Source organism: Natrix helvetica, assembly GCF_964273705.1.
Source record: "Natrix helvetica genome assembly, chromosome: Z".
In the NCBI taxonomy this organism is placed as follows: domain Eukaryota; kingdom Metazoa; phylum Chordata; class Lepidosauria; order Squamata; family Natricidae; genus Natrix; species Natrix helvetica.
The window spans coordinates 42,946,243-42,973,474 of NC_138554.1; the positions used below are offsets into that span (position 1 = coordinate 42,946,243).

The following is a 27,232-nucleotide window of genomic DNA, read 5'->3' on the forward strand; positions in this document are numbered from 1 at the left end:
TTTCAGAACTTTTAATATGGGATTGCTTATTCACAACATTAGTTTCAAAACTGGAGTATAACGATATGGATTTATTTCTCTTTCTTGCCTACCTGTCTGCCTGCTACTTAAATCATTGACTTTCCCCCCAGGATGGGAAAAAAATAAAACGTGTGAGCATTTCAATAGGGGAAAACGTTTTGCTGGATGGTACTACAAATCCTTGATAAAGCCTTTACTTTATAGAATAGGAGTGTCAAACTACCGGCCTGTGGGCCAGGTGCATCACATGCAGGCCACGCCTACCGCAGTTCCGTGAACGGAGGAAACTTTGTGAAACGGCGCGGCGAGTTGGACACCTGTGCTGTAGAACAAGGCAGCTTTCCTTGAATTCCACTATAATTCACTGTCACTATGGATTAAACATGACAGAAGCATAATGATCACCATTATAAACCTTTGCACGCTGTTATATAATGAATATAACAGGTCAAAGATCATTTTCCTATACAAAGTTCACAAGTGTATTTTTGAAAGTTGTTATTTCTTTATGGAGAGAGTGAGAGTGTAATGAAAGAGACGTAATAAAATCAAAGCATTCTGACCAGCTTTTTATATCTGCATGACAAAACAATCTGAGCATGAAAATGCTTTTGAGCAGTCCTTAAGGAGTAAAAATACTTCTCTTTTACATTTGTATTGTCAACAAGCCACCTAAACAACCCATTTTTCCATTCTTCCCTCTTAAGAAAAATAATCTTTTGTTCCCAAATGATGGTTCAGTGTGAGATTGTAACATTTCAGTCCATCAAGAAATGCATGGTTCTCCCCCAACCCAGCACTCCCTTTTAGGCAAGCTACATGCAGCTCTGCCAAGTTACACCATTAATTGAAAGCAAGAATGATTTGTCACTTAAAGAAACATACGTCAAGCAGTTACAACTAAAAAATAAAATGGATTTTCATTTTAATTTAAAAGGTCAAAAATAACAAATGGTATATTTTTGAAACAAACACTTAAACGCAATATATAGCTTATGATACAATATACACTATAGTACACGAAAAGAGCTGCATCGGATATATATATATATAAAAAAAAGAGGCAGCGAAGTAAACAAAATAAAATAAAAAAAGGGAAAAACTTGAGAATATTCCATTTTTGAAAAGATTTCCTTTTCCTTTTCCTGCCAAATCATTAATAATGTCTAATAGAGCTTGACGGTGCAAATCTACACTGGACTTTTAACTCTATTTATGTAACCAAGCAATGCAGAATTGCAAACAGATTGCCCTAGATTTTCCATATGGCTCATACATAGCTTTTGCCTGCACTTTTTGTTATCTACACAGTCCCACAGCTCTGCTTCGTATATACATGGGAGATCCCCTTCCTTCCTTCCTTCAACGAAGTGCTGCTGCTGCTGCTACACATACCCTAGAAATCCCTGTTCTGTAGACAGGGCATCTCTAGTTTATAGACCACGATCAGATCACAGCCTCTGCATTTGGATAGGGGCTTTAGCCTTTGCCTGCACTGTTAGGCAAAGGATTGTTTGCTTATAAAGAAATCATTAAATTAAAAAAAAATGCTCACAATACATAATTTGAACCTGGGGTAAAATATAAGGCAACATTCTCCGTAGAAAAGACATGAAGCTTCCTAAGGAGGTTATTTTATATGTGTGTGTATATAGATATATATATATATATATATATTTATATTTTTAAATATAAAGTAGGAATGTGCTAGGGGGACTGAGTCCCATTTTGGATGGTTTCCCTGCCTCTCATTCAAAAGCTTCACAAGCACATGGGAGTGAGTGGGAAGAGGAACCCAAATTACAAGTGGGGTACAGTTCCGCTGGTGCTACTCTTAAACCCATAAGGAGTTCCTTTGGTGCAGCAGAGGGCCCTGGCTCTGCAAACTCCCGAGGAAAGTGCATAAATGGGTTTTGCCTTGCTTTTCCAGGTCTGCCACTGGGCTTGTGCTGATTTGAGCATATTTGGAAATGGCATTGCTCCCCCATCTCTGGTTCGAGCCTTGAAGTTTGATGTATTCATCAAGAATTTCCAAAGGAGTATGCCCTTCTGAAGGCAGTTCAATTGAAGGAGCAGCAGCCATTCCATTTTTCCTTGGGCAGATGTGGCTGGGAAAGCTGTCACATAGTCAGGACAATTATTTGGGGACTTTTTTTTCCCCTGTCCTTTGCAGAGACCATCTTTCATGATGAGGGGTGAAAAGTTGCTCATCACCATTCCGCTTCCTTACTTTTTCTGCTTGCATCTCAATCTACAAGTTCTTGGTGACCAAGTGGGTTTTATAATGCTTTGTCAGATGATCGCTCCTAATGAAGCGCTTTTGGCACTGGGCACACTCAAAACGTTTGTCACCTGGTCAGAGAAAGGAACAAGAACAACAATGAGCACACATGACAACAGCCATATAATAAAAAGCTAATGCACAAATACCTTACAGAGATTGCTTTTTAAAAAAAATTAGGAGCATGATAAAACTAAATCCAGAACTAAAACTAAGAGCCAGTTTTGTATGGAGATTAAGGCTAAAACTGGGAGACAGTGAGTTTTGGTCTCACCATGGGCACAAAGCCAGCTGGGCAATACTAGGCCACTCTCACTTTCTCAGCCTTATTAAGGAGGCAATGGCAAACAGTTGTGAAAAACCTTGCCAAATCCCCCACTGCAGGGATTTTTCTAAGAATTGGGCATGATTGAACAAAATCTTCCCCCCACAAAATCTAAACATAAACTCATGTAAAAATGCATGGCAAGGATGAAGATCTTGTTCACGTCTTCCCTGTAGGCATCTGATAAGCCACTTTTCAAACCAGAATGCTAAGCATTAATCTGATTCAATATTGGAACAATTTTCCATTCAGACTTTAAATATGTGAGTTTCTAGTTAAGGCTAAGACAGTATTTTATGAACAATGGAGATGGAATGATGGCCACTGCAATCAAAGAAAGCTGAATGTATCAGTACCATAACAGAACAATTGAATTGTGAAATGTAAATGAGCAGATCATGAGATACAGCGGAGAATGCTAAAGTCAGTCTAAGCTGTAGGATATGAATTCTAGCTGTGAGCCTAGCAATGCTCTAATCTGAACCATTTAAAGCTTTAGAGTGGACTTCTAGGATAGCCCAGGTGGAGCACATCACAATAGTTAAGTCATGAGGTACCCAGGGCACAGGCAACTATCTGAAGGGATTCCAGATACAAAAATATATGCAATGGGTGCCCCAAATGGAAATATGCAAAGGCCTTTGTAACACTGCAGGAACTATGAGTCCAGGTCAATTCCCAATCATAAATGGGAAAGTGCAAACCCATCCAAGATTAAAGATGGAGTATTCCACAACAGTCACCCTGTAGGGGCATGAATGGCACAGTAATGTAATAGTACACTCAACAAAAGGAAAGGGAACATTGAACTCCATGGCACCCCATAAAGGAGAGGGCTAGGGAACAACCTGTCTCCACCAGCACACCAGCTGGAACAGGCCTCGAAGGAAGGAAGATAACCATTGTAAAACATGCTATCAGCTTTTAAAGCTAGTCCAGATGCTGCCATGATCAATGGTAGTGAAAGCCACCAGAGAGATCAACAATGGATGCAGTATCTCCATCCCAGCTCTACCCCATATTAACTACAAGTGTGACCAAGGTTATTGGTGTACTAAATTCTGGCCTAAAACACAACTAAAATGTGTCTAGATAAGCTGCTTCCAGTGCCTTCTGCAACCGCAGTCCAACTACCATTTCAACAACTTTCCTTACAGAGGGATATATAGATATAATATATGTATATTACGCTAGAAGTATAATAGTTTCTAGTGTGCTTTGTTTTTTTTATATAAATATTTTTTTATTATTTGAAGTACAATTTAAGGTGCTGAATCACCTATAAAGCCCTTCATAGTATAAGATTACAATATTTCCAAAACTCCCTCTCATTATATCTATCCACCACACTAGTACAATGAAAAAAGGCATGCTCCAGATCCTATTTAATACAGAACATCATCGAATGAGACCAGGGAACAGGCATTTTTGCTGCAATACCTGATCCAAGAAACATCACACTTCCCAATATCCAAGTCTACTAGAACGACAGCTGGGATACAACGGAAGAGAGAGGAAGAGAAATGACTGGACAGACCTGTATGCGTTCGGGCATGTCGTTGCAGTTCATCACTGCGTGTAAATCTTTTTCCACAAAAGATCCAATTGCAGACAAAAGGCCTCTCGCCTGTGTGTAGACGTACGTGGGCCCGCAGAAGGGAAGTCTTGCGGAAGGTCTTTCCACATTCAGGCACATGGCAGATGTGCCTCTTCTTTCCTTGATCCCCCAACCTACAAAGAAAGAAAAACAGAAAAAGGGTGTTCTTAATCTAGATTAATTAAGGTCTGGATATCTTTGCTGGATTTTACTGTGGTGGGATCTCAGGGATCAGATCTGTTGAAAACATCAAACTAATTTGATATTGATTATCCTATATGGTTTCTGGGAAAGGATTCAACTATGATTTACAAGTACTTTTTCTAAAAACACGTTGGCTCTTCTGGCATTTACTAAGTATCCATTTCAGTCTTCCAAGCAAAGATGCAAGACTGCTTGAATAAGTGAACCTTTCAATAATTCCAAACCTGCCTGCCAATTTAGCAAGGAAGGTGCAACCTTTTCAGCTCTGAGATCATATCAATTGTTAGTTTTACACACGTGCATACGGATGCAAGTTTACACCAATCCAAACATCACCCACAGATGGAATTTCAGAATTTCAGAAGGCAGGTTCATTCTCTTCGATTCAACCTGCTCAAGATAGTCACCAAGTGCAATAGGAAAGAAACTATTTGTTTTCTGCCACTGAGCTGATCCTTTTTAATAAGCTGATCAGCTTGGTTCTGAAAAAAAGCAGACAAAACTCGAAGTCTTTCTGTTCAATACAAAAACAGATCCATTATTAAGCCCATCCATTAACATGAATATCTCTGTACTGTCCCAGGAAACAATTCAATACTATTTCATTTTTTTCAGAGATAAGCAACTTGGGAATAAACCTGTCTCTTTTTCATGCAGTTATTTTATTCAACATAAAAAACCTGCAAAAACTATTATAGCAGACAATGTACACTTATTCAATTATTGGTGCTATATTTCTAAAAGGCTGAAGACATTATACAATGCCAAATAATCTCTGGACAAGAAAACCAGAACACCCTTTCTTCTGAAAAGCTTTCACCAGATCATATTTTAACAACTAGACAATCTAATACCTTTATTATAGAATATCTTTCACACTTAATGATTTGTGTCCTGCTTGATAGAAAATTGATCTTTTCTTATATATATATATATATATATATATATATATATATATATATATATATATATATATATATATATATATATATATATATATATATATATATATATATATATATATATATATATATATATATATATATATATATATATATATATATATATATATATATATATATATATATATATATATATATATATATATATATATATATATATATATATATATATATATATATATATATATATATATATATATATATATATATATATATATATATATATATATATATATATATATATATATATATATATATATATATATATATATATATATATATATATATATATATATATATATATATATATATATATATATATATATATATATATATATATATATATATATATATATATATATATATATATATATATATATATATATTGGCATTCCCTTATCTATTTTCAATATCATCCAGCCACATTATATCTTTATAACACATTCAAAATAAAAATTAATTATGTTTAATAACAAAATTTTTAGACCTCTTTTCTTAATCATTGTTTACAATTTATATCCAATATCCCTTTTATCATGTCAATACAAATTATTACATTATTATTTTTATCAGTCACTCATTTAACAATAGTTTGACTAAGTTTAACTTACCTTTTCCCTTTTTCACCATTTAAAATTTATACCAAATTTCCTCTTATCAAACCAATACATATGTATACATTGTTATTATTATCAATTATTTATCAAACTTTATCCATTATCACTACATTTTTAACATAACACTCTAATTTTAACTAGTGTTTTATTATTAATTTTCATATCTCAACCTGTGTCTTTCCAGTAATAGTGTAATCCTATTTCTTTTGCCATTTGTGGAATTAGTCTTCTGGTTATTTCCTTAATCAAATTTGTTTGGACTTCCCTTCGCAACATGTTGCTTGTTACATATCTTGTAAAATCTTGAAACCCTCCATCAGCTTCTTTAGTCAGCTTATCTTTGGCTATCAGTAGAGTTTTTGTCAAAGAGTCTCTCCTTAAGTCCATCAATTCTTCTCGTTTTTTCTTCTTCTATGCCTTGAAATCTGGAGTAAAGCACCTTTCCATCAATCTTCCCTTTTCTTGTTCCACTCTTTCCATCTCCAACCACACTAAGTTCACTGTCAATATCCACGGTTATCTTGCCCCTCTGTTCATTTTCCCCTTGGGTTTTTAGGACTAGCCTCAACTTTTTCCATTTGCTGGATATCTTCCATTTTTCCATCAGGTTTTACCACACTATAATTTATATTTTCAATATTTTCCCATCTCTTCTCAATTCTCTCTGTTGTTTTTAATAATTTTTGAATTCCAAACATAATCTGTTGTAATGTTATGGTTTCTTTTTGATGTCGTGCCATTCTTCAAATTAGTAAACACTGTCACTCTGGTTTAAAAACAAATCTTTGTTTTCACTTCTTTCCAGCTACCAACAGCATCCAAAGAGCATCTGTGTAAACAACCCATGCTCTTCTCCTTATTTCTTTTATAAACAAGCTGAAGCCTTTGAAGTGCAAGGTCAAAATGATCAAAGGGAAAAAAGAAAAAGCAATGTTTCCAGGTCTCAACCTCCAACCTCCAAGTGGCAGTGTAACTTCTTTTCCCTCTAAGATTAATTTAATTTAACTTCAATATTTTGGGGGCAGTCTTTTATAAAAACAAGATTTCCTCACCAGATGGACACACTTTCTCTTTCCGCTTTCCTCCTGTTGTGAAGCTGTCCCGACTTCAACAGCTTGAGGCTGTGCTTATTGTCACCGGCAAGAAGAGATTCTCTTGGATCAGGGACTTTGCGGTGTCCCTGAGATCAGCAAGACGTACTCTTTTCTGTTACCGTCTCTTCGGGACGGTTTAGGTCCGAATGGCCGTCCAGCGGCAAAAGTGTTGACTGCGATCTCAGAGCTCCGAGATCGCACGTTGTACCGTTGCGACATCAGTTCCTTTCTCCAGAAAATCAATCTTTTCATCACCTACATATCAATCACTTTACCACAAGCTACAGTATGCTCAAACCTATGCAGTTTTTATAGGCAACTAATGGAACAGGAAGATATGCACAAACATTATCAATTTTTAAAACTTGTATATCTAAGGAAATAATGCATCGGAAACCATTCTTATGACACTTTACCTTGGTATTTTAAAATTTTGATTTCACAGTATTTTGGGAAGGTCTTGTTTTTTTAAAATGCAGGAGGCAGTGAGTGTGGGGCCCAACAGGATTGGGAGCGAAGCTACCTCTGGCCTTACCCTCTCCATCCCACTGCCTGCTTGCCCGTGGCTACAACGGGCCAAGCTCTTGGCACAACCCAGCCTCCACCCACCCTGCATGTTGGCTCAGCTGCTGCCAGGACACTTCTTGGCCATGGCAGCTGCCCATGCTGGCTGCCAAGTGGCTGCCCATGCTGTTGCTGGCCTCGCGAGGGCAGGTGGAGGCCGGGGTGTGCTGAGAGGTTGGCCTCGATTGAGGCCACAGGCAAGCAGATAATGGGATGGAAAGGGTGGCGGTGGTGATAGCAGCCCAAACACTTTTCACCCAAAGAGAGACGAAGCTTTGTGTCCTTGCAAAGGGAACGCACTGAAACAGACCTAATCACTTTGTTTCAAACCGTCTCATTTGCAAGCACACTAAGCTTTGAGTCTCCGTCCAGGCGAAAAGTGATTGGTTGCCTATGGGGTGCTTGGAAAGGAAGCAAATTGTGTCCCCTTTGGAAGCACATGAAGCTTCATCTCTTTGGGCAAAAAGTGCGCAGTAAAGCCAGGCGGAGGTAGAGGTGATCCCAACACATCACCCACTGCAGCCCACTTTCTCCCAGCTTGCCTGCAGCTGCGCCAAGCAGTCACCCACGTGTGGCTTTGGGATCACCTGCCTCCCCCATCCGCCATGCCTCTGCTTACTGCTGGTGCTGCCACGCAATTCTCCCACGAGCCACTCATGAGTCAGGTAGGCACGCAGCATGTCTGGATCCCCCGTCATGGAAATCGAATAATCTCGAATAAAAAGCAAGTAAGGCTTCCACTAAATAAATTTGTTCAATAGGGGTTATCCATGTTTAACTGTTTAAAATGCTGATTTTGTTGTTATAAGGGACTAAGTACTATTTATTGATAGCAAGAAGGGAAGGATATAAATAAATAATTTTATAAACAATGGTGAGTGCCTACCAGTTCGGCCAAACTGATAGTGGTTTGGCGTCCTGGATCACTGGAACCCGCAGTGACCGAGGCCTGCCACACCCCCGAACTGGTTCTCCGGTCGCTCACCCCATCCACCCACCCCGCCCAGTCACTCCTCACCTCCTGGGTGGCTTGCCTGCCTAAGCTGCCACATGGTGCTTGCCCTGCGCCCCAACTGAGCTGCTTCCTCCTGCCTACAGATAAGTCTCGCTTGCCTCTCCCCTCCCTGGAGCTTGCTGCACTCCCCCCCCCCCCCGGGCTTGCAACCTTACTTTCCCACGCCCCTTCCAGGTGGCCCCACGAGCACTATTATGGCTCCCAGAGGGCTTCAGGGAGGCCTGTTAAGCAAGCCTCCCTGCAGCCCCCTGGCAGCAAAAACGGGCTGCTGGGGGGGGGGGGCTTCAAGGGAGAAACAAAAGAAATCCTCACTGTTTGGGGATCCTGGAGGCATGGAGCAGAGGTCTGCAAACTTGGCAACCTTAAGAATAGTGGTCTTTAACTCACAGAATTCAGCTCTGCTGGCTGGAGAATTCTGGGAGTTGCAAGTTCACAAGTCTTAAAATTGCCAAGTTTGAAGACCTCTGGCATGGAGTTTGAGTTAAGAGCTTATTGAAAGTGCTGCTAGCTATCCTTGCTCAGGCTAAGCTAATCAATAGTGGAGCTCTAAGAATGCCAGATGATCAATGGGCATGTTCTCTGTTTCAAAATGTCTGGCTTTTCATCCTCCTACCAAAGACCTTCTGATGTTCTTCACAAGAAGGGAGAAAAGGATAAAGGAAGGAAGGAGGAAGGGAGGGAGGGGAGAAAGAAAGAGGTAGGGAAGGTAGAAGGAAGGGAAGGTAGAAGGAAGGGAAGGGATAAATAAAGAAAGGAAGGGAGGGAGGGGGAAATAGGGAAGGGAGAAAGAAAAGAAAGAAGGAAGGGGAGAAGAGAGAAAGAAAGAAAAAGAGGGAGGGAAGGGAGAAAGAGGGAATGGAAAGTGAATCAGATATGGGTGGATGGAGAGAAAAAGGAGAGGAAGGAAGGACCACAAATCTAGCACTAGATGCAGCTTCAGAGGATGCTTTGAAACAGCACAGCAATTCAGGGCTGGGAAGGACCTCAGAGATCATCTATTCCAATCCCCTGCTCCAGCAGGAGACCTTATATCTTTTTGGTTATTTTGGTGCCTCTAACACAGAGGAGAAATTCCTAGAAATCCGCAGGCATTGCCAACCTCTCCCCCCTAATAAAAAAAACCTAGAGCAAAAACTTCATGCAGTATTAAAAAGAATAGAAAAGGGGGCTGCTGTGTATTGTTTAATGGATTGCTAAATTGGCAAAATGGACTGCTAAATTGGCCACTCCCACCCAGTCACATGATGGCCAAGCCACCCCACCCAGTCACGATAGCCAGGCCACACATGACTGTCAAGCCACACCCACAGAAACGGTAGTAAAAATGTTTGAACCCCACCACTGATATAAAGTAGGAACTGAAGTTGGCAACCTTTGGGATTTAATGTTCCTTTTTGCTACCAATCCCCACACATTACCTTTTTTCTCCATCCTTGCAATTCGGACAGGTACAAGCCATCCGCCGTCTCTTTTCTCCAGGCTGCAGGTCCCCCAAGAGTGCTTGTTCCATTTGCAATTGGATTTGGGTAGGGTTCAGGCCACTGATGGTTAGATTGTTGCCTGAAACATTCTGCACCGTTAACTGCTGTTGACCTGCAAACAGAAGAATGAAGAAAATATGGCTTGGGAATTTCCACTGTTATAATATGGAGACTCAATTGTTCCAGGAAACCTCTAGGATAAAATGTAATATGCAATATGAGTTCCATTTTCTTTTCTTGTCTTTTTGGATGTCAGAATTGCACAAGACTTGAAATAAAACCCAAGTCAAGGTCCAACATTTTATTCCTGCCTCGATTCAGAAGCCCAACTTCTCCTCCCAAATTACTAACATTTATCTTTGCAATATTGCTATCCCACTCCAATACACATTTTCAAACTTGCTAACTGAGGGAGTTTTCATACTTTTTCCACCCTCAGGAAGATAGAAAGTGTGGAATCCTTCACTGCCATCTCTCCAGCAACCAATAATAATAATAATAATAATAATAATAATAATAATAATAATAATAATAATAATAATAATAATAATAATAATAATAATAATAATAATAATAATAATAATAATAATAATAATAATAATAATAATAATAAATATTTATTTCTTAGCCGCACCCTCTCCCGAAGGACTCGGGGCAGCGTACAATAGAACATATGAAATAAATATATAGACAAGACATACATATTACAAAAACATATACCAAGACATGTACAAGGAGGAGGTTGGCTAATGAATAAAAACAATAAAATACAATGTTTAGAAACCCCTAAGTAATTGAATGCAATTAAAATACCCAAATAAAAACCCGTCAGGAGTGATATAGTTAGATCAAAGTTGAGCCAGGCCAGCTACTTGGAATAGGTGGGTCTTGAGCTTTATACGAAAGGAGCGGAGGTCAGAGGTATTCCTAATATCTGGAGGGAGGTCATTCCACAGGGCTGGGCCCGCCACAGAGAAGGCTCTACTCCTAGGCGCCGCCCCTCGACACTGTCTGGTGGACGGCACCTGGAGGAGGCCCTCTCTGTGCGAGCGGATTGGTCGCAGGGATGTATGGGGCAGAATACGATCCCGCAGGTAACTAGGTCCTGAGCCATGGAGCGCTTTAAAGATTGTTATCAAAACCTTGAAATGCACCCGATAGACCACAGGAAGCCAGTGCAGCTCGCGCAGGAACGGTGTCACATGGGAGTACCTAGTACTCCCCATAATTACCCGCACGGCTGCGTTCTGGACCAACTGTAGCCTCCGGGTGCATTTCAAGGGAAGCCCCATGTAGAGAGCGTTACAGTAGTCCAAGCGAGACGTCACCAGCACATGAGTGACTGTGCGTAAGGCGTCCCGGTCCAGTAGGGGGCGCAATTGGCGCACCAGGCGAACCTGGTGGAACGCCCCCCTTGCCACGGCTGTCACATGGTCATCCATGGACAGCCGGGCATCCAGGAGGATGCCCAAATTGCGCGCCCGCTCCACGGGGGCAAGTTGAATGCCCCTGATGGCCAATGATGGAATTAATTGGCTGAACCGGGGAGCCGGTACCCACAGCCACTCCGTCTTGGAGGGGTTGAGTTTGAGTTGGTTGTCATCCATCCAGATCCGTACGGCTTCCACACACCGGGACATCACTTCGATGGCCTCGTTGGGGTGGTTCGGGGTGGAAAAGTACAGCTGAGTATCATCAGCGTACAGATGGTATCCCACCCCGAAACCACGGATGATCTCACCCAGCGGCTTCATATATGTGTTGAACAGGAGTGGCGAGAGGACCGACCCCTGTGGTACCCAAGTAAGGGGGCGTAGGGTCGACCTCTCCTCCCCTGCCAACACACGCTGCGTCCGGCCAGAAAGGTAGGAGCCGAACCACCGCAAAACGGTGCCCCGGACCCCCAACCCCTCCAGCCGGCGCAGTAGGATACCATGGTCAATGGTATCAAAAGCCGCCGAGAGGTCTAATAGGACCAGGATAGAGGAACAACCTCTATCTCTGGCCCTCCAGAGATCATTCACCAACGCGACCAAGGCCGACCAAGGCCGTCTCCGTGCTGTGACTGGGGCGGAAGCCGGACTGGCGCGGGTCTAGATAATCATTTTCCTCCAGATGCCGTGGAAACTGGTAGGCCACCACACTCTCTACAACCTTCGCCAAAAAGGTTGGAGACAGGACGATAATTGGCCAGCTCCAAAGGATCCAGGGAAGGCTTCTTGAGCAAGGGTCTCACCACCGCCTCTTTCAAGGCGGCCGGGAGAGACCCCTCGCTCAGCAAAGCGTTCACTAGGTCCAGGAGCCAGTCTCGTGTAACCTCCCAGGATGCCAGTACAAGCCAGGAGGGGCACGGGTCCAATAAACATGTGGTGGGTCACAGTCGTCCACGCATTCTGTCCAAATCCTCGATGGTAACCAAGTCAAACTCCTCCCAGGTCGATTCCTCAAGACTCGCCACGGACGTCTCCATTGGACCACTAACAGGGACCCAATCCTTCCGGATTTGAGCGATTTTATCCTGCAGATATTTCCCAAATTCCTCTGCTCTGCCCTGTAGAGGGGCCTCCCGCGGCCTCTGAAACAAGAGGGAGCGGGACACCCGAAACAGGGCGGCAGGGCGGTTCTCTGCGGATGCAATGAGAGTGGCACAATATTGGCGTTTGGCCACTCTCAATGCCACAAGGTACGTCCTTAAATGGGCTCGTGCCTGTGTTCGATCAAGTTCGGAACGAGAGGATCTCCAACTACTCTCTAGACGTCTCTTGCGGCATTTCATCACCCTCAGCTCCTCGGTAAACCAAGGGGCCAGGGTGGATCGTTGCCGCCGGAGAGGCCGCAAAGGCGCCACCCGGTTCAAGGCCCCGGTAGTCGCATTATTCCACGCGACCACCAGGTCCTCTACCCGGGGGCGGGTCAAGGTTACAGGAGGTGGCCCAAGCTCCGTCTGGAACCTATCTGGTTCCATCAGGCGCCTGGGGCGGAACCATCTAGTGCTTTCCGGTTCCGCCTCCCCGCAGCGGGAGGTAGCACCAGGGAATAATATACAGAACAGAAAGAATGCAATGTTTATGATTACGAATTACAATTATTCAGAAAATAATCAAGCTATTTCCTAGTAATGATGGCATAGTGATATAATCTGCCATTGTAGTTGGGCAGGACCCCTATTATTAGAATGTAGCAAGAAGAAATCAGTCTTGGGGGGGGGGGGTGCAGAAGTTAAAATGAACACAAAACGTTTCACACTTTTCTTCAAGCATGTCCATTCCTCAAGGCCTGGCTCTTTCCCCAAGAATTGGGCCAGGATGGAATTTGAACTGGGGGGCTTGTTTAGTCTAGCACCTTTGAGGAAGAGGACTTTGGTTTTTTAAAAAAATTGTTATGAGCAGTCTAGAATCATTATGAAGATGTAATTCCTGTAAGTATATACATAACTCTACTTATACATTACTCTTCCTCGTTACTGATAACATTCCAAGAAATTTAAAGAATGAACATATTATTGTATCACAAATTGATATACTGCACATCACAGGTTCATCACATCATATTTCCCACCTCCGGTATTGGTGATGGTAACAGGAACCCCTTGAACCTGCACACCATTGATGCTGATCGTTTGCATCGCCTGGGCAGCTGCAGCGAGCTGGGCAGCATTGAGGCTGATGATGCCTCCAGCAGGGGCAATCTTTGGCAGAGCACGCTCTTTACGAGCCCCCGTCTTTTTGGTACTCCCCCCTGACTGGGAACTGCGGGGTACGGGGCTGCTGCAGGTTGTGGCCGAGGAGACCGCAGGGGAAGAGGCCATGGTTAGACCCCCTCCTGAGGCATCTTGGAGTAGTATTGTCTGTAGCTCACCAGAAGGAGTCTTAAAATAGACCTAAAAAAAAAAAACGACACAAAAATGAATCACAGGCTGCACCCGTGCATGGGAAGGAATGTAGAATTTGACCTCCAAGTACAGCTTCCCAACCTTCCCCTCTCCCAAGTTCTGATAGATTACAAATCACTACACCAAAACAAATGCATGCCAAATTGTTTATATCTCTTGAATGCTTTTATAGGAAACGGACACTTAAATAACGTATTTATAGGGAAAAAAGTAATTGGGCAAATGGTTTTTCCAATTAGAAGAACCCCTAGCCTGTTTGCCCCCAAGAATTCTGCTAATTATGTATTAATTGATAACTCCAAATTGAGGGTTAGTTTTAATTAATAAAAAAAAAATTTAAAGAAAAAAAAGAGGGGGAAACTTTCAATGAAATACCTGAGTGGGAACTGGCTCTGTTGTCTGGATCTGGAAGTTTTGTTGGGACTTTTGGGGAACTGTAGGGAGTGTAGCGGAGGCTGCCTGGACTACCCGTAGGGCTTGCTGTGGTATCTGAACTACCTGTTGCTCTTGTTTGGGCTGAACTACTTGCACCTGTTGGACCACAGCTGGCTGCCCAGATCCAGGACTCTGCACAATCAACAGATTATTCCCTGCCTGGATGATGTTGTCAGCCGTAGTCTCTATTAAGACTGTTTCCACTTGCTCTGCCATAGCCATTGCAGTTGTCTGAGCTTGTGATACCATTTTCTTTCGGGATTTCCTGCTTGGCTTAGAGGGGCTGTCGGGCACAACTTGAGTTTGAGAACTAGTTTCCCCAGAAGTTACAAGATTGCTCACTGGAAGAGTAAGTGTAACATTGCCACTGGTACCAGTTAACTTGACAACATTACTTGTGTTGTGGAGACTGGATGCTGATGACTTATGAGCTGGAGCTGGCTTTATTGGCACAGGCTTATGAGCTGAAGAAGAGGACGATGAGGAAGAGGAGGAAGAAGAAGGCGTGATATTGCTGGGAATAATCTGTATTTGATTGCCCAAATTTTGTTGCACCTGAATCGTCTGTGCTGATGCTGTTTGGATCTGTGGTACCGTCTGATACTGGATATTGGCAGGAGAACGGGTTCCTTTGCTGATTACAGTTGGGTTCTGGATTGTAAATACTAGCTGTCCACCAGGATATGATGTCCCCAATGGGGAACCTTGGATTTGAAAGAGATTTCCTTTTGATGGTAGGATTCCAATACTGTTCTTATTAGAACTTAATGGGAGTGGAGCAGGTTTAATAGGAACCAATTTCCGAGGAGCAGGCTGAGGAGGAGCAGGAGAAGTAATTGCTGCTTCTACAGCTGGAGGACCAATTTTGCTACATGTGGCTGCAAGTAGGGCTAATGGAGATGGCTGAGAATCCTACAGGAGTGGAAAAGAAAAGGCTTGGGTCAAAGGCAGGAGACACAAATAGTTTGTTCCAGATATAATACAAGCCAGCTGAAGAATGATAAAACTCAGATCTTTATAATACAGAGTTTGGACTTTGTATTAAAATAGCACATCATATTGTTAAATCAAAAAGTATCGATAGAATTGGATCCAGACTAATTGAGAAGTGCTATTGGCTCATCAAGTGCAAAAGAACTAAGAACTAAACTAAGACTAGTTTAGGATCTATTCCACTGAATTTAAGTTCAGCAAACATTCCAGCTAACATGTATTCAAAATATGAATTATAAATGTATATGATAATTTGAGAGATCCAAAATATTCTGTATATAACACCCATACAAGAAGAAATGAAGCATTCCCCAAAATGAACATTTATTCTTATTTTCTTATTCATTCTGAGTTCAATATTTACCATTTTCAGCAATCAACACCTCAAAATGAATATCCATAATAAACATTTTATAAACAAAAATTAGTACTGTATTAGACTCATACACAGTAAAAACATATATTGATATCATACACAATGATGGTCATTCACTAACTTTGAATGGAGCTTGGGCACCAAGAGAACAGAATTATTTAAAAGATAGTCTATTAGTTCTCTCAATGAATCAATGATTTGAATCATTTTTATCAAAAAGAAAAAAAAAACCATTCATTTACATGAAGTAAATAAGAAGCAGACTTCTCCTAACATTGTCCACTTTCTTTGTTGCAATGATGGAGGATCTCTTTTTAAAAAAAACCTATAATATAGGAAAATAGATAAGGAATCCCTTCCTTGACACTTGAAAGTAGATCAAACCTTTTTATTGAGACCTGGCCTGCGGCATGCTGCTGTATTTTATTGTTACACTATGACCTCTCATAATGCTCTAAGTTTTATTCAATTATGCCATAAAGAAAAAGTTACAGCCAACCGGATATAAGAAAGTAAAATTATGTGACAAAATATTGCAGAGGTCGGTTAAGTATCTCACTGGAAATATGTAAGCAATGCTTAGTGGAAAAATGAAGGGAATACAGAATATAGGTGACAAAATAAGTTAGAGAAAGCATGTTGATGAAGGGTTCTTAATAATTTTGTTTACAAATCCTTTATCAGAAGAAAGCATCTATATTTTATTTTATGTAGTGAAGTAACGTGTTCTGTTTATGAATGCAGTTTTGTGCTTTTCCTTTTCATTGCATCTGTGTTTGCAGGCTGTACATGCTCTACTCTGGGTCAGATGATCAGAAGGAGTAAGAACTTAGAACAGAGCAATCAGCAGCGTTCTTAGTTGCTGCCCAACTGCCTCTCCAACAAGCTTAAAGGGTATAAACATCCACTCTGCAGCCCGAAGCTAGCTAGGGCTCTTTTTTAAAAAAATTGATCCTTCTTGTATTATTTCTCCTATCACGTGAATATTGGTTTCTTCCTGTTTAATTTTTAACAGACTTATGTTTTGGATGGATAGACCATCTGTTCAATCCAGGAGAATCAGGAATGCCTGATGGAGGTCCTGCCCTATTAGGACGTATGATGAAGGGACACTAAGCTCAGCATTCTTAGTAATTGTATGTATGTATGTATGTATGTATGTATGTATGTATGTATGTATGTATGTGTATATATGTGTATATATATATACACACACACACAAACACACACACACATGTATTTGTGTTACAACCCTTGGTATGCCGAAATATGGTTTGGGTTCAAATCCCAGTAAGGATATGGCTAGCTGATGAGAGCTAAATAGCTTGAAATAGATCTATACTAGTCTCCCTTTATTTATTTATCAGCACAAATACAACACACACACACACACACACATCTCCAACATTTCACTAGGCTGGAAAGAATAAAAAGTGCACAGAAAAGGAAAGACAGCTAGAGAAAAAGATTATGAAAGAAGCATTACTACAATATGTATACACAGGAAAATATAGCTGTTAATAAGGTAAGTCAAAGAAAATAAGAGCTGGTTAAGATTAAGAGGCACAGGAAATATAGAAAGGAAGTGAAGACGGCTAAACATGCATAACGTGAAACCACTGAGAGAATGCTGGAGGATGCATTGAGAGATATATATGGAACTGACACTAGTATATCAAGGAGTGAAATTGCAATGAATGCTAAATGATAGTATCAAAAAAAAAAAAAGAAAGAAAGAAAGAAAGAAAAGAGATGCCATAAATGCTGTGCCTATGCTCAAATCTAAGGTTGCAATTATTTAAGGAGTAGCTATGCAACAGTGTGAGTTGTCCATGTGTGTGTAGAGAGAGACTGAGACTCCATCTGTGCCTGATGAGTGGAACAATGCCTTATTATTCCCTCTATAAAGGGAAAAGGAAAAGCAGTAAATGCAGTAACTGTTAAGTGTGCCCGAAAAAGTTTTTGGCAGAATTATAATTAAAAATGATGCGACGGGTGACAACGAACAAAATTTGGGAAACAAAATGTTCTTATGTTAGGTAGGAGTATTCTGACCTGAGTACTGGTGTTTAGTAGGCAATTGTGAAATATGTCAAAGTAAGAGAGTTATTGTGCATTCACTAATTTAGAGAAGGTGTATAATAAAAGGAATATGCAGGATGGATATAATGTTTTGCACAAATACGGAGTTGAAAGTTGCTTGCTGAATGCAGTGAGGGGGAATATTATCTAACAAATGTATGCATGAGAATAAATGGAATACATAGCAAATAGTTCAACCCTGAATAAGAGAAGAATAGATCACGTTCTCTTAGTTGTTTAATGTATTTTTGAATAAATCGATAAGGAATGCATTAGCAAATATTAGATGGTATACTGCAGTGAAAAAATAGATCTAAGCATTAATATAATGAAGGCAATTGTATCTGACAGGGAAAATGGAATGATTAATAGCTAATTATACACAAATGCCCAAAAAGCTGGAGCAAATTGATGTAGTTTGGTAGAATAATTACAAAAGATTAGAAAATGGACAATGAAATTATTAGGACATACAAATAAATGTTAGTAGGAAGGCAACAGGTAATCTATTACTAGGAGAATTGTATAAAGAAGAAACATAGCTGTGTCTCGAAGTTTGTTTTTGCTCAGCTAGGTTTATGAAAGTGAGAGGCTGATATGTCAGTATAAAAAGTAACTTGGATGCAGAGCAAATACGGAACATATTGCATATTATTGTGAAACAAAATAGGGTCAGAAGTTCTTGGGTGATGAATGAATAAGGGCTGGGTACAAAAATGAGTGACAAATAGAAAAAATACATTCTGGTAGTTTGTTCCTGGAGAAAACAATTTAGAACTAATTTACAAGGCAAATATATGAAGTAACAATGAATCAACTGCATAGAAGAGAAATCCTGAGAAACTGGGGCTGGTTGCAGTTGATGAGTTCTTGAAAAATTGAGGATTTTAAAGAATAAAAACCACAAAGAGTCATGTGTGGATATGATGGAGTTCCAAGAGCAAAAAGAATATAGTGAATTTAATCACATTTTATTCTTTTTTTTCTTATCTCATGACTTAAATATCTTTGGCTACGTGTTACTTCCTTTCCTTGCTTTGAATAATAATGCTTACCATGATGGAAATAGATAAAAGGGTATGCATGTGAGAGATATATATCTTACATATACATACATACATACATACATATATATGCTACCCCTCGTCCAACAAACCATTTCTTTATTATGATACAGTTATTTCTTAATGCATCTATATTTCAAGTAGAGATGTAGTAGGACTTTAGAGTCCTACTACATCTCTAAGAAAGTAAACTTAAGAAATATTTTTAGAAACAAACTAAAACCTAAACTTTTGGGATGATACAGAGGTGGGTTGCTTTCGGTTCGGCCAAACCGTTTGTGGCGGCGCTGGAAGGCTCCACCGACCCGCCTGGATGCTTCTGCACATAAGTGCTGCACGCACGTGTGAACCGGTAGTAATCTGGTTAGCAACCCACCATTGGATACAATGATGATATAGAGCACCTTAGATGTTTCTGCCGAGGGTGATAGGATGGAAGCTATATTTCATGAAAACTATTCTTGATTTTGTTTTGTGAAAGGGAGTCTGTTATCTTAAGATAACTGAAAGTTGTTACATAGAAAAATCACTCTGAAAACATAAACAATTTCCATTTCTCGATTTGATTATCTTACTCTCTTTCTATTCCAAAAGGAAGATAGAAAAGGACACAACCCACATCTAGCAGAAATGTTGTACATACTTCCACTACGTCAACCAGGAAGAGGAAGAATATAGCTAAACATTGCGTGGTGTTTAATGAAAGTTGGATTAAATAGAATTCCAAGGTTCCTAATGGAACCAGAGTTTCTTAGACGCTTGGCAAAGGCTGAAGGTGGGATTTCCCCTTCTTTTTTAATTGTCCAGTACTTATTCTACATGTATTTTCTGCTTCTCTTCTCTGGTAGCTAATAGCATATAAAAGAAAGTATTTTTAGTTTCTGTCTAATTTTGTAGCCAAAATGCTTTCACATATAGTTGACCTTTTGAAGATTCACCAATGAGTTACTGTCCTAGTAAAATGAAATTCAAAATAAATAATATAGTCTATTAATGAGTTTTCCAGTTAAAATAACTTTCTTTTATGGGGAGAAAGCAAAGAAACATTTTCATTACAGTGCTTTATTAACTTGATTCTTTATAAAACAGAGAGTTCTATGTTATTATGAGTTTATAATCTCATATTTTCTATGTTCCTAAGAGAAATTATTGCACTGACCTTGTGAATCCTTCTGTGTGTTTTCAATGGTTGTTAATCATTAAAAACTGTGCATACTTCTTGCTTCAAAAATGATATTGAAGATGTGCTTCAGGTTGTGTAGTATAGCATTTCTTTAAACTTTCAGACTTCTGCTCAAGCTTGAAAACAAATGTGGCTACTTTAAGGAGTTGCATTAAGGGTGCAGTCCTTAAAGCAGTTGTGCCTCTTTTCAAGCTCACATGGAAGCCAAAGAAGACACAGCTACTTCAAAGAGATACTGAATTCATGCTCCAGCACATTTGGAAGTGTATCTTCCAGATCATTTTCAAAGCATGCACACTCCTACTAGTTATTTCTCTGAAAATTCCATTTATAAATACTCTGATTAGTAGCCATAAATTTTTATCTGTTATTCTCCAGCAAATATCTAAATCATCTATGCTACTGGTTGTCTCGATAAGTGAATTATACATAGATCTTTTATTTGTCCTAAATTATATACTTGGGTTGATGGCAATACCAGTTGAATCTTTGTACATGCCAAGAATAGTTTTCTTGAATGCAAAAAGATAAATGGTTTGTCACTGTCTTCTTTTGGGATATTTTTTTCAAGTTTCTAGTTTAACTTACAACCCTAGGAACATCTGATGGACACCATTTATATAACCAAGTCTAAACTTTTTTTTTTAGTAGATACTGCCACTTAACACACAGTAAAAATTTCAACTGTTCTCTTATTTTTTTTCACTTCCATCACTTGTCTCTTGCTCTGCCAAATTAAATATATTTTCACATGCAGGAAATCTTTTTTAAAAATCAAGAAATTGCTTAGTCCACCAAACCATTTTTAGATAAAGTTTGTAACTGATTGGCAAACATCATGACATGTTGTTCCAAATATGAACGTTTATATATGTATATGAAACAGAATAATACCTAATAATCCATACTGGAATATAAACATAAGAACCTAAAACACTGACTACAGCATGCAAACATCTTACACAGTATTATAATATAAAGTTACGTTCAAGAACAGTATTGGAATTTGACATATACTAGCATTATGTGCAACAATCCCTGAATTTTTAGGTAAACTAATTCTTCTCTATAGCAAACACTTTCGTCAGAGAGTTTTCCACATTGCAGGATTCTAGGCTAACCATTTATATTTTTTTAATGCAGCAATGCCATCAACAGAAATAACCCACCTGAGCTGCTGAAGCAGCAGGCTGTAAGTAATCACTGGGACTAACTGCAGCAGTGGCAGCCATACTTGTCTCTAAATCTGAAAAAAGAAGTTTGGTTAATCAATTAATAATCTAAACTATTTTTCAATATTGATAGTAAGATTTATAGCGTGTGCAAGAAAGAGATACTGATACGAAATTTGTCATAATATACCAGTCTCAATTAAAATTACTCACAATATAAAACTGGAGCACAGAATTGTACTCCAGTATTTATTTAAATCTATCTTAAGCATTTTTTTGCTTGTGGAGCTGACAGATATCAGAACAATAAAAGGAAAGTTGGATTAGAAAGGTAGTGTAAAAACTATTAGAATGGGAAAAAATGCAACATATTTGAGAGAATTTCACAGTGATGCCATCAATAGTAGGACTACTTTGGGGCATATTTATCACATTTGGAAAGGAAAAAAATATGTTCTGACCTTCTGCTACCTCATCATAATAGAAACAATCAGCCAAATAACTGCAAGACAGAATTTAAGCAAAAGCTTTTATAAACTATGAGCATCAATATAAAATTATATGCATTGTTTTATGGTGCTTACACATTTGTAGTATGTAATAAGTTTACAAAATGGTACTGGCTTTGACATATCTTAGAAATATCTATTTTAAATTTCTAAGCAGCAATTATATTATAATTATGACAACTTATTCATGGAATTCTGTATATGGGAAATATTCCAAAAGAAAATTTATAGATTTTACGATTGTAGTGATAAATTTGAAAATGTAGAGATGATTATTATCAAAATGAAGGAAACAGGGAAAGAAAGATGGTAACAGAATGACCAGTGTGGGAAAGAAACAACAACAAAAAATAATAATTTTCAGCCTTCTAAGCACTGTTTTGTGCATCCTGCAGTCATATGACTAAAATTCCAAAGAGAAAAGGTCATTCAGAGCATGTATGCGAGTACATTATATATATCAGCATCTCCTCAAACTGAACATATCTTTTAAAGCCTAGAAAAAGGTACAGGTTAAAAAATTCCCACCCTTTCAATGGAAGCAAATGTGAAGCTGATAACTATGACTCATTCCATCAACTACATAAGATTAGGCAAAATGAGATAAGGTTTTGAAGAGGATAAGAAAGAGAAAAATATCCCACTATGATCATTACTTTTAACAGGCAATTCGGTTTCTAGATATATTTATTTAAATGATAAGATTTGCATGGCTCTCCTTTTTAAACAACTCTGGGCATCTTGCAACAGCAATAAAAATGTCATGTCAATGTTCATGTGACATAAATGATGGTTCATAGGGCTTCAAAAGGACAATGGAATAAGAAAATGAAGACTTACTTGTTTTGCCAGGATTTGCTATATTCTAACCTAAATTCAGTGCATGGTGGCTTTCAGAATTTAGATTAAACATGGTGTGCTGAAAGCCCACATCAGAAGCTCTAATATAGATAGTCCTTGAGTTACGACACTAGCCCAAAATTTCTTTGCTAAGTGAATTTTGCCCCAATTTATGACCTTTCTTGCCACATATAAGTGAATTTACTACAGTTAAGTTAGTAACTGCTAAATGAATCTGGTTTCCCCATTGACTTTGCTTTTCAGAAGGCCATAAAAGGTGATCACATGACCCTGGGACACTGGAAGCATAATATAGTCAGTTGCCATGTCTCAACTTTGATCATGAGACCATAGGGACGCTATAGTAGGTGTGTGAAAAAATGATCATAGGTCACTTTTTTTCAGTCCTGTTGTAAATTCAAACAGTCACTAAATGAACTATTGTAAGTTGAGGACTACCTTTATAGAAAATTCTGATTTGCAAGATCAAGGTTAAATATCACTCAACCAGCGAGGAAGGATTCAAGGACTTAAAAGCAAGTTTTGACTCAAAGAGAAAAAAAAACCTCAGCCACAAAAAATCTCAGCCACAAGCAACCAACTTTTAATGTTATTTTAAAAATTTTAAATGTTTTATTTACATTATGCTAAAGTCCCTACTTTACAATTCGAGGAACCATCATTACTGAAATCTTTAAATCCCAGAAAGAAATATTTTAAGCTGTTGAACTCATTTTCTTAAAAAGAGAGGAATAAACACAAGCTATGGCCTCATAGTCATCATTCCCCCCCCCCCCCTTAAATTTGGATAGTCACATCAGCACAGAGGGATGTAGATAACTATCAGAGTATATAATCAGATGAGTAGTATAGCCTTTATTGTCACTGTACATCATGTATACAATGAAATTGAGTAATTTTTCAGTAATATTTTTTTCAGATTAAAATGCACTAGAGTACATGGGTATGCATTTTAAGGAGTGAGGATTATCACTAAACGCTTCCAGAGTATCCCTTATTTTTCTTTATATTTAACTTTCTATTAGTCCAACTCCATTTAATTCCATTAGCATCTTATTCTGCTTTTCCACAATTCCCCCCCCCTTCCACCTAAAAAGTAGGGACTTTAGCATAAAATATAAAAGCAAGTTTTGACTCAAAGAGAGAAAAACCCCAGCTACAAATAACTAAGTATTTTTAGTGTCACTTTTAAAACTTAAAACTGACATTAAAAATACTTGAATTACTTGTGGCTGGGGTTTTGTCTCACTTGCTTTTAAGTCTTTTATATGGTTTAGGACCTATATCCAATTTGGAATAGTAGTTAAGAAGTTGGATAGAAATCAGGAAACTTCTGTTCTAAGCTTCCCTTAGGCCAGTTATATCACTTTGGGTCAATCACTCTTAGAGAACTGTCACTTCAGGCCACTCACTCTCAGCCCAGCTCACAAATTAAGTAAGTTCACCAAAAATATATTTTAAAGGTTTGTGTGTGTTTATTTAATGTTAATTCTCTGTATATATTGTGCACACTTTCTTATTTTCCTGTCTCTCTTTTTATTTGTCTGTAATTTGTCTTTTTTATTGTCTTTGCAGTTATTTATTTAATCTTATCCTTGAAATAATTCAGAAAAATTTAAGAAAAAAATATTTTAAAGATGGAATCCAATATAATAAATTTAGGATTTGTTTAAAGGTTAGCCACCATTGCAAATCAGAATCATATCCAATAACTGCAATAACACTCACACAGTACAATAAATAAAACATGCCTTGTTGCTAGATTGTTTGGACTTTTTAACTGGCTGCATAGTACTGATCTGTGAAGATTAAACATAGCCTTCTGATTCAACACACCAAGCATTGCCAGTGATCTGTGCGTGATCAGTAGATGTCTTCTTCTGGTTGTTCTTTAGGATCCTATAGACCACAATTTCTTTTTCAACTCCACTGGTTAGGTCTGCAGGACACCCTGCCCTAAACTAGTTGGCTAATTTGGGCACCTCACTGCATTACCGTATAAACAAAGTTGAAGCAGAATAATCAAAATTGGAATGGGATTTTATATACACATTTTACATATCTGAAGCATGCATACAATAGCAATTGAGATTTTACACATGCACAGCAGTATACAGTATATGAATTGATTTTGTTCACTGCATTCAAAGGCAATTAAACTGAGGTCAGTTAAATTAAGAGGGTTCTATAACTGGTTTGAACTTCTATGTGCTTATAAACTATGCACTTGTAACTAAGCCTAAACTGTATTAATTAAAAAAAACATCATTGTGCAAATACAGTATTGCTATTGCAGCAAGCAATCTAAAGCACAGCAAGGGATTGTGTTATCATTTCTTGTACCCCCACTAATTATATTTTATTCTCAGTGCATCTGAATATAGTACTGATACTTGAGGAAACTTGCCTTTTACTTAAGTCCAAAGGTTTGAAATGCTAAACCTGACTTAATCTGATAGTCTTGTGAATTTTCCTGCATCATTTAGTCATCTACTACCTCTCCCTTTCTCTCTCTGCCCTGTACCTTTGTGCTGAACATCTGTTCCATGAGTAGAGGCAGCATGATCTCCATCCGTTTTTTCTTCTTTTTAGACTCCCACACCCATCTCTTTACCTTCCCTGGTTCCAAGTACCTTCCATTCTGATTCTGCCTGGACCTCAGGCTCATCCCAGTGCCCTAAAACCACTTATTCTCACTGTCACCTAGGTTAGATGACTAGCTCAATTCTTTTCATACACACATTCTCTACTGTAATAAGATACTGAGCTTGTTGATTAGAAAGGTCGGCAGATCAGCATTTCAATTCCCTAGTACAAGTCTCCTGCGTGAGCAGGGGGTTGGACTAGATGACCTCCAACATCCCTTCCAACTGTTACTTAAATTGCAAAATATATATATATATATAATTGGCAGGACTGTCACTGTCCATCCTCCAGCTCTTCTCCATTCTTATACCATTTTCTTAATCTACAGGAGTTCATAACCCCGCATCTGTCAAAATAGCCTGGCATCAGGGGGAAAAAACAAAACAAGTCAAAATATATTTGAAGCAGCAATATTACACAAAGGTCGTTATTTGCTGTCATATTATTGTTATAAAGTACAGGTATTTACCGCCATTAATTAAAATAAAAATAAAACCCCAAGCAACAATGCCAAACTATTAAAATATCCCGTAGTTTCCCGCCTCCCGCTCTCTAAAGCAGGAGAGTAATGAATGGACATTCTCCCCCCCCCCCGTCACCCACGCCTGTTTTTCTTATGGGTCCCCGGAGGCGGGCTCTCACCTTAGCCCCGCCCCCTTCCGGTCCCAGTTGCTTCAGCCCTGTTCGCGCGCTCGGGGGGGGGGCTCCCAACAAAGGCCCCCTACTTGCTTTACAGATCCCACCTCTTCCTCCATTTATCACCCCACTCCATTTCTTGATTTCTCCTCCCATTTCTCCCCGAGCACGAACTCGCTTCCTCGAACCCGCTCACCTGCTAGAAAGGAATCGGCAGCGGTACGGACCCCCCTCAAGACGCCATTTTCATCCTCAGCAGACCGGGCACCGCCCTGTAATCCCCGCCTATCGCACCGAGACGTGACCAATCGCCGCTCAAGGATTGCACTGTTCGGCCAATCAAAATACGCGTTGTTCGTTCAGACAACCGCCTCCAAATGATTGGCATCCGTTCTTACCAATCTTTCCTGCCTACCGAAACGTCCAAGTTTAGCCAATGTAAAAGAACGGGTTTGACAATGACGGACGTCAATGGAAAGTCCAATCGGTTGGACGGAATCTCAAATTGACTTGAATCCTTACCAATTGATGTTCAGGGTAGTGTTCCGCTTATCATTGATTGATAGGCAAGGACCTGGGAGAAGAAGAGGAAAAACAAACAGAGCTCAATAAAAGGGGTGGGATTCTTTCGCAGATAACTTTCATTGGTCAAGCAAAAATAATTTCCTGAGAAGCCAATAGCAAGCACGCACACACATATACGCCATAAGGGGAGGGGAATGTGTCATTGCTGATGTTTTTTTGGATTTAGGTAGAGCTGTCCAACCTTGTGCTGCGAATTCCGGAAGACCACTGGGGGCAGCAGCGGGTCAGACTTTCATCTGTTTGTTGTCTTCGTTCTCCAGGTTATGCAGCCTTCGTTCTAGGATGCGGGATGAGAATCAACATCTGCGCTGTTTAGGGAATCTCTTCTTAGATGGCGCGGTGCGGTCAGAAAGCTTATCAGTTAGAGCGCGCCGAGGACCCTTGCGAGGCTGGAACTCAGCGTGCAACCTTCTAACCTGGGAAACCCACATCTTTCTTAATTTTCCCGTGGAACCCTGATACTTTCTTTTCTTAACAAGGCAAAGCATATTATTTGACAAATATGCAAAATGTGAAAATAATTGGCAGTGATGCCTTTGTTTAATTTGGAGACACAATCTAATAAACACTTGAATTATTTCCACCGTATCCAATCAGTAAAGGTTATCTGACATTTCAACAGGTTGTCATAAGCATA

General features: G+C 39.3%; 1 protein-coding gene across 4 annotated transcripts; it reads right to left on the reverse strand.

The window, feature by feature from the left end:
* On the reverse strand, positions 1–26,853 carry SP2 (Sp2 transcription factor). Of its 4 annotated transcripts, XM_081931839.1 has the most exons (9): positions 26,777–26,853; positions 26,207–26,584; positions 21,820–21,860; positions 21,356–21,432; positions 14,429–15,400; positions 13,720–14,041; positions 10,099–10,273; positions 4,165–4,358; positions 2–2,373 (listed from the first exon to the last, which is right to left on the reverse strand). In XM_081931839.1, exons 4-9 carry the CDS (start codon positions 21,416–21,418, stop codon positions 2,273–2,275), a joined length of 1,827 nt encoding a protein of 608 aa, XP_081787965.1. In that variant the 5' UTR covers positions 21,419–21,432; positions 21,820–21,860; positions 26,207–26,584; positions 26,777–26,853; the 3' UTR covers positions 2–2,272. The 4 variants fall into 4 exon arrangements, with proteins under 4 accessions (XP_081787964.1, XP_081787965.1, XP_081787966.1 ...); XM_081931838.1 differs by lacking the exons at positions 26,207–26,584; positions 26,777–26,853 and adding an exon at positions 26,118–26,161 and having other exon boundaries at positions 1–2,373; XM_081931840.1 differs by lacking the exons at positions 26,207–26,584; positions 26,777–26,853 and adding an exon at positions 25,844–25,860.
* Positions 26,854–27,232: the final 379 nt, after the last annotated feature.

What these genes read in the sequence shown, in the direction of transcription:
- SP2 (XM_081931838.1), bottom strand. Translation starts at nt 26,146, where the DNA reads ATGGAGTGGGGTGATAAATGGAGGAAGAG. An exon ending in TTATGATGAGGTAGCAGAAG is followed by an intron (nt 21,433 to 21,819) that starts GTCAGAACATAT and finishes TTCTTTTTTCAG; the next exon opens with ATTTAGAGACAAGTATGGCT. An exon ending in TACCATCACCAATACCGGAG is followed by an intron (nt 10,274 to 13,719) that starts GTGGGAAATATG and finishes TTCTGTTTGCAG; the next exon opens with GTCAACAGCAGTTAACGGTG.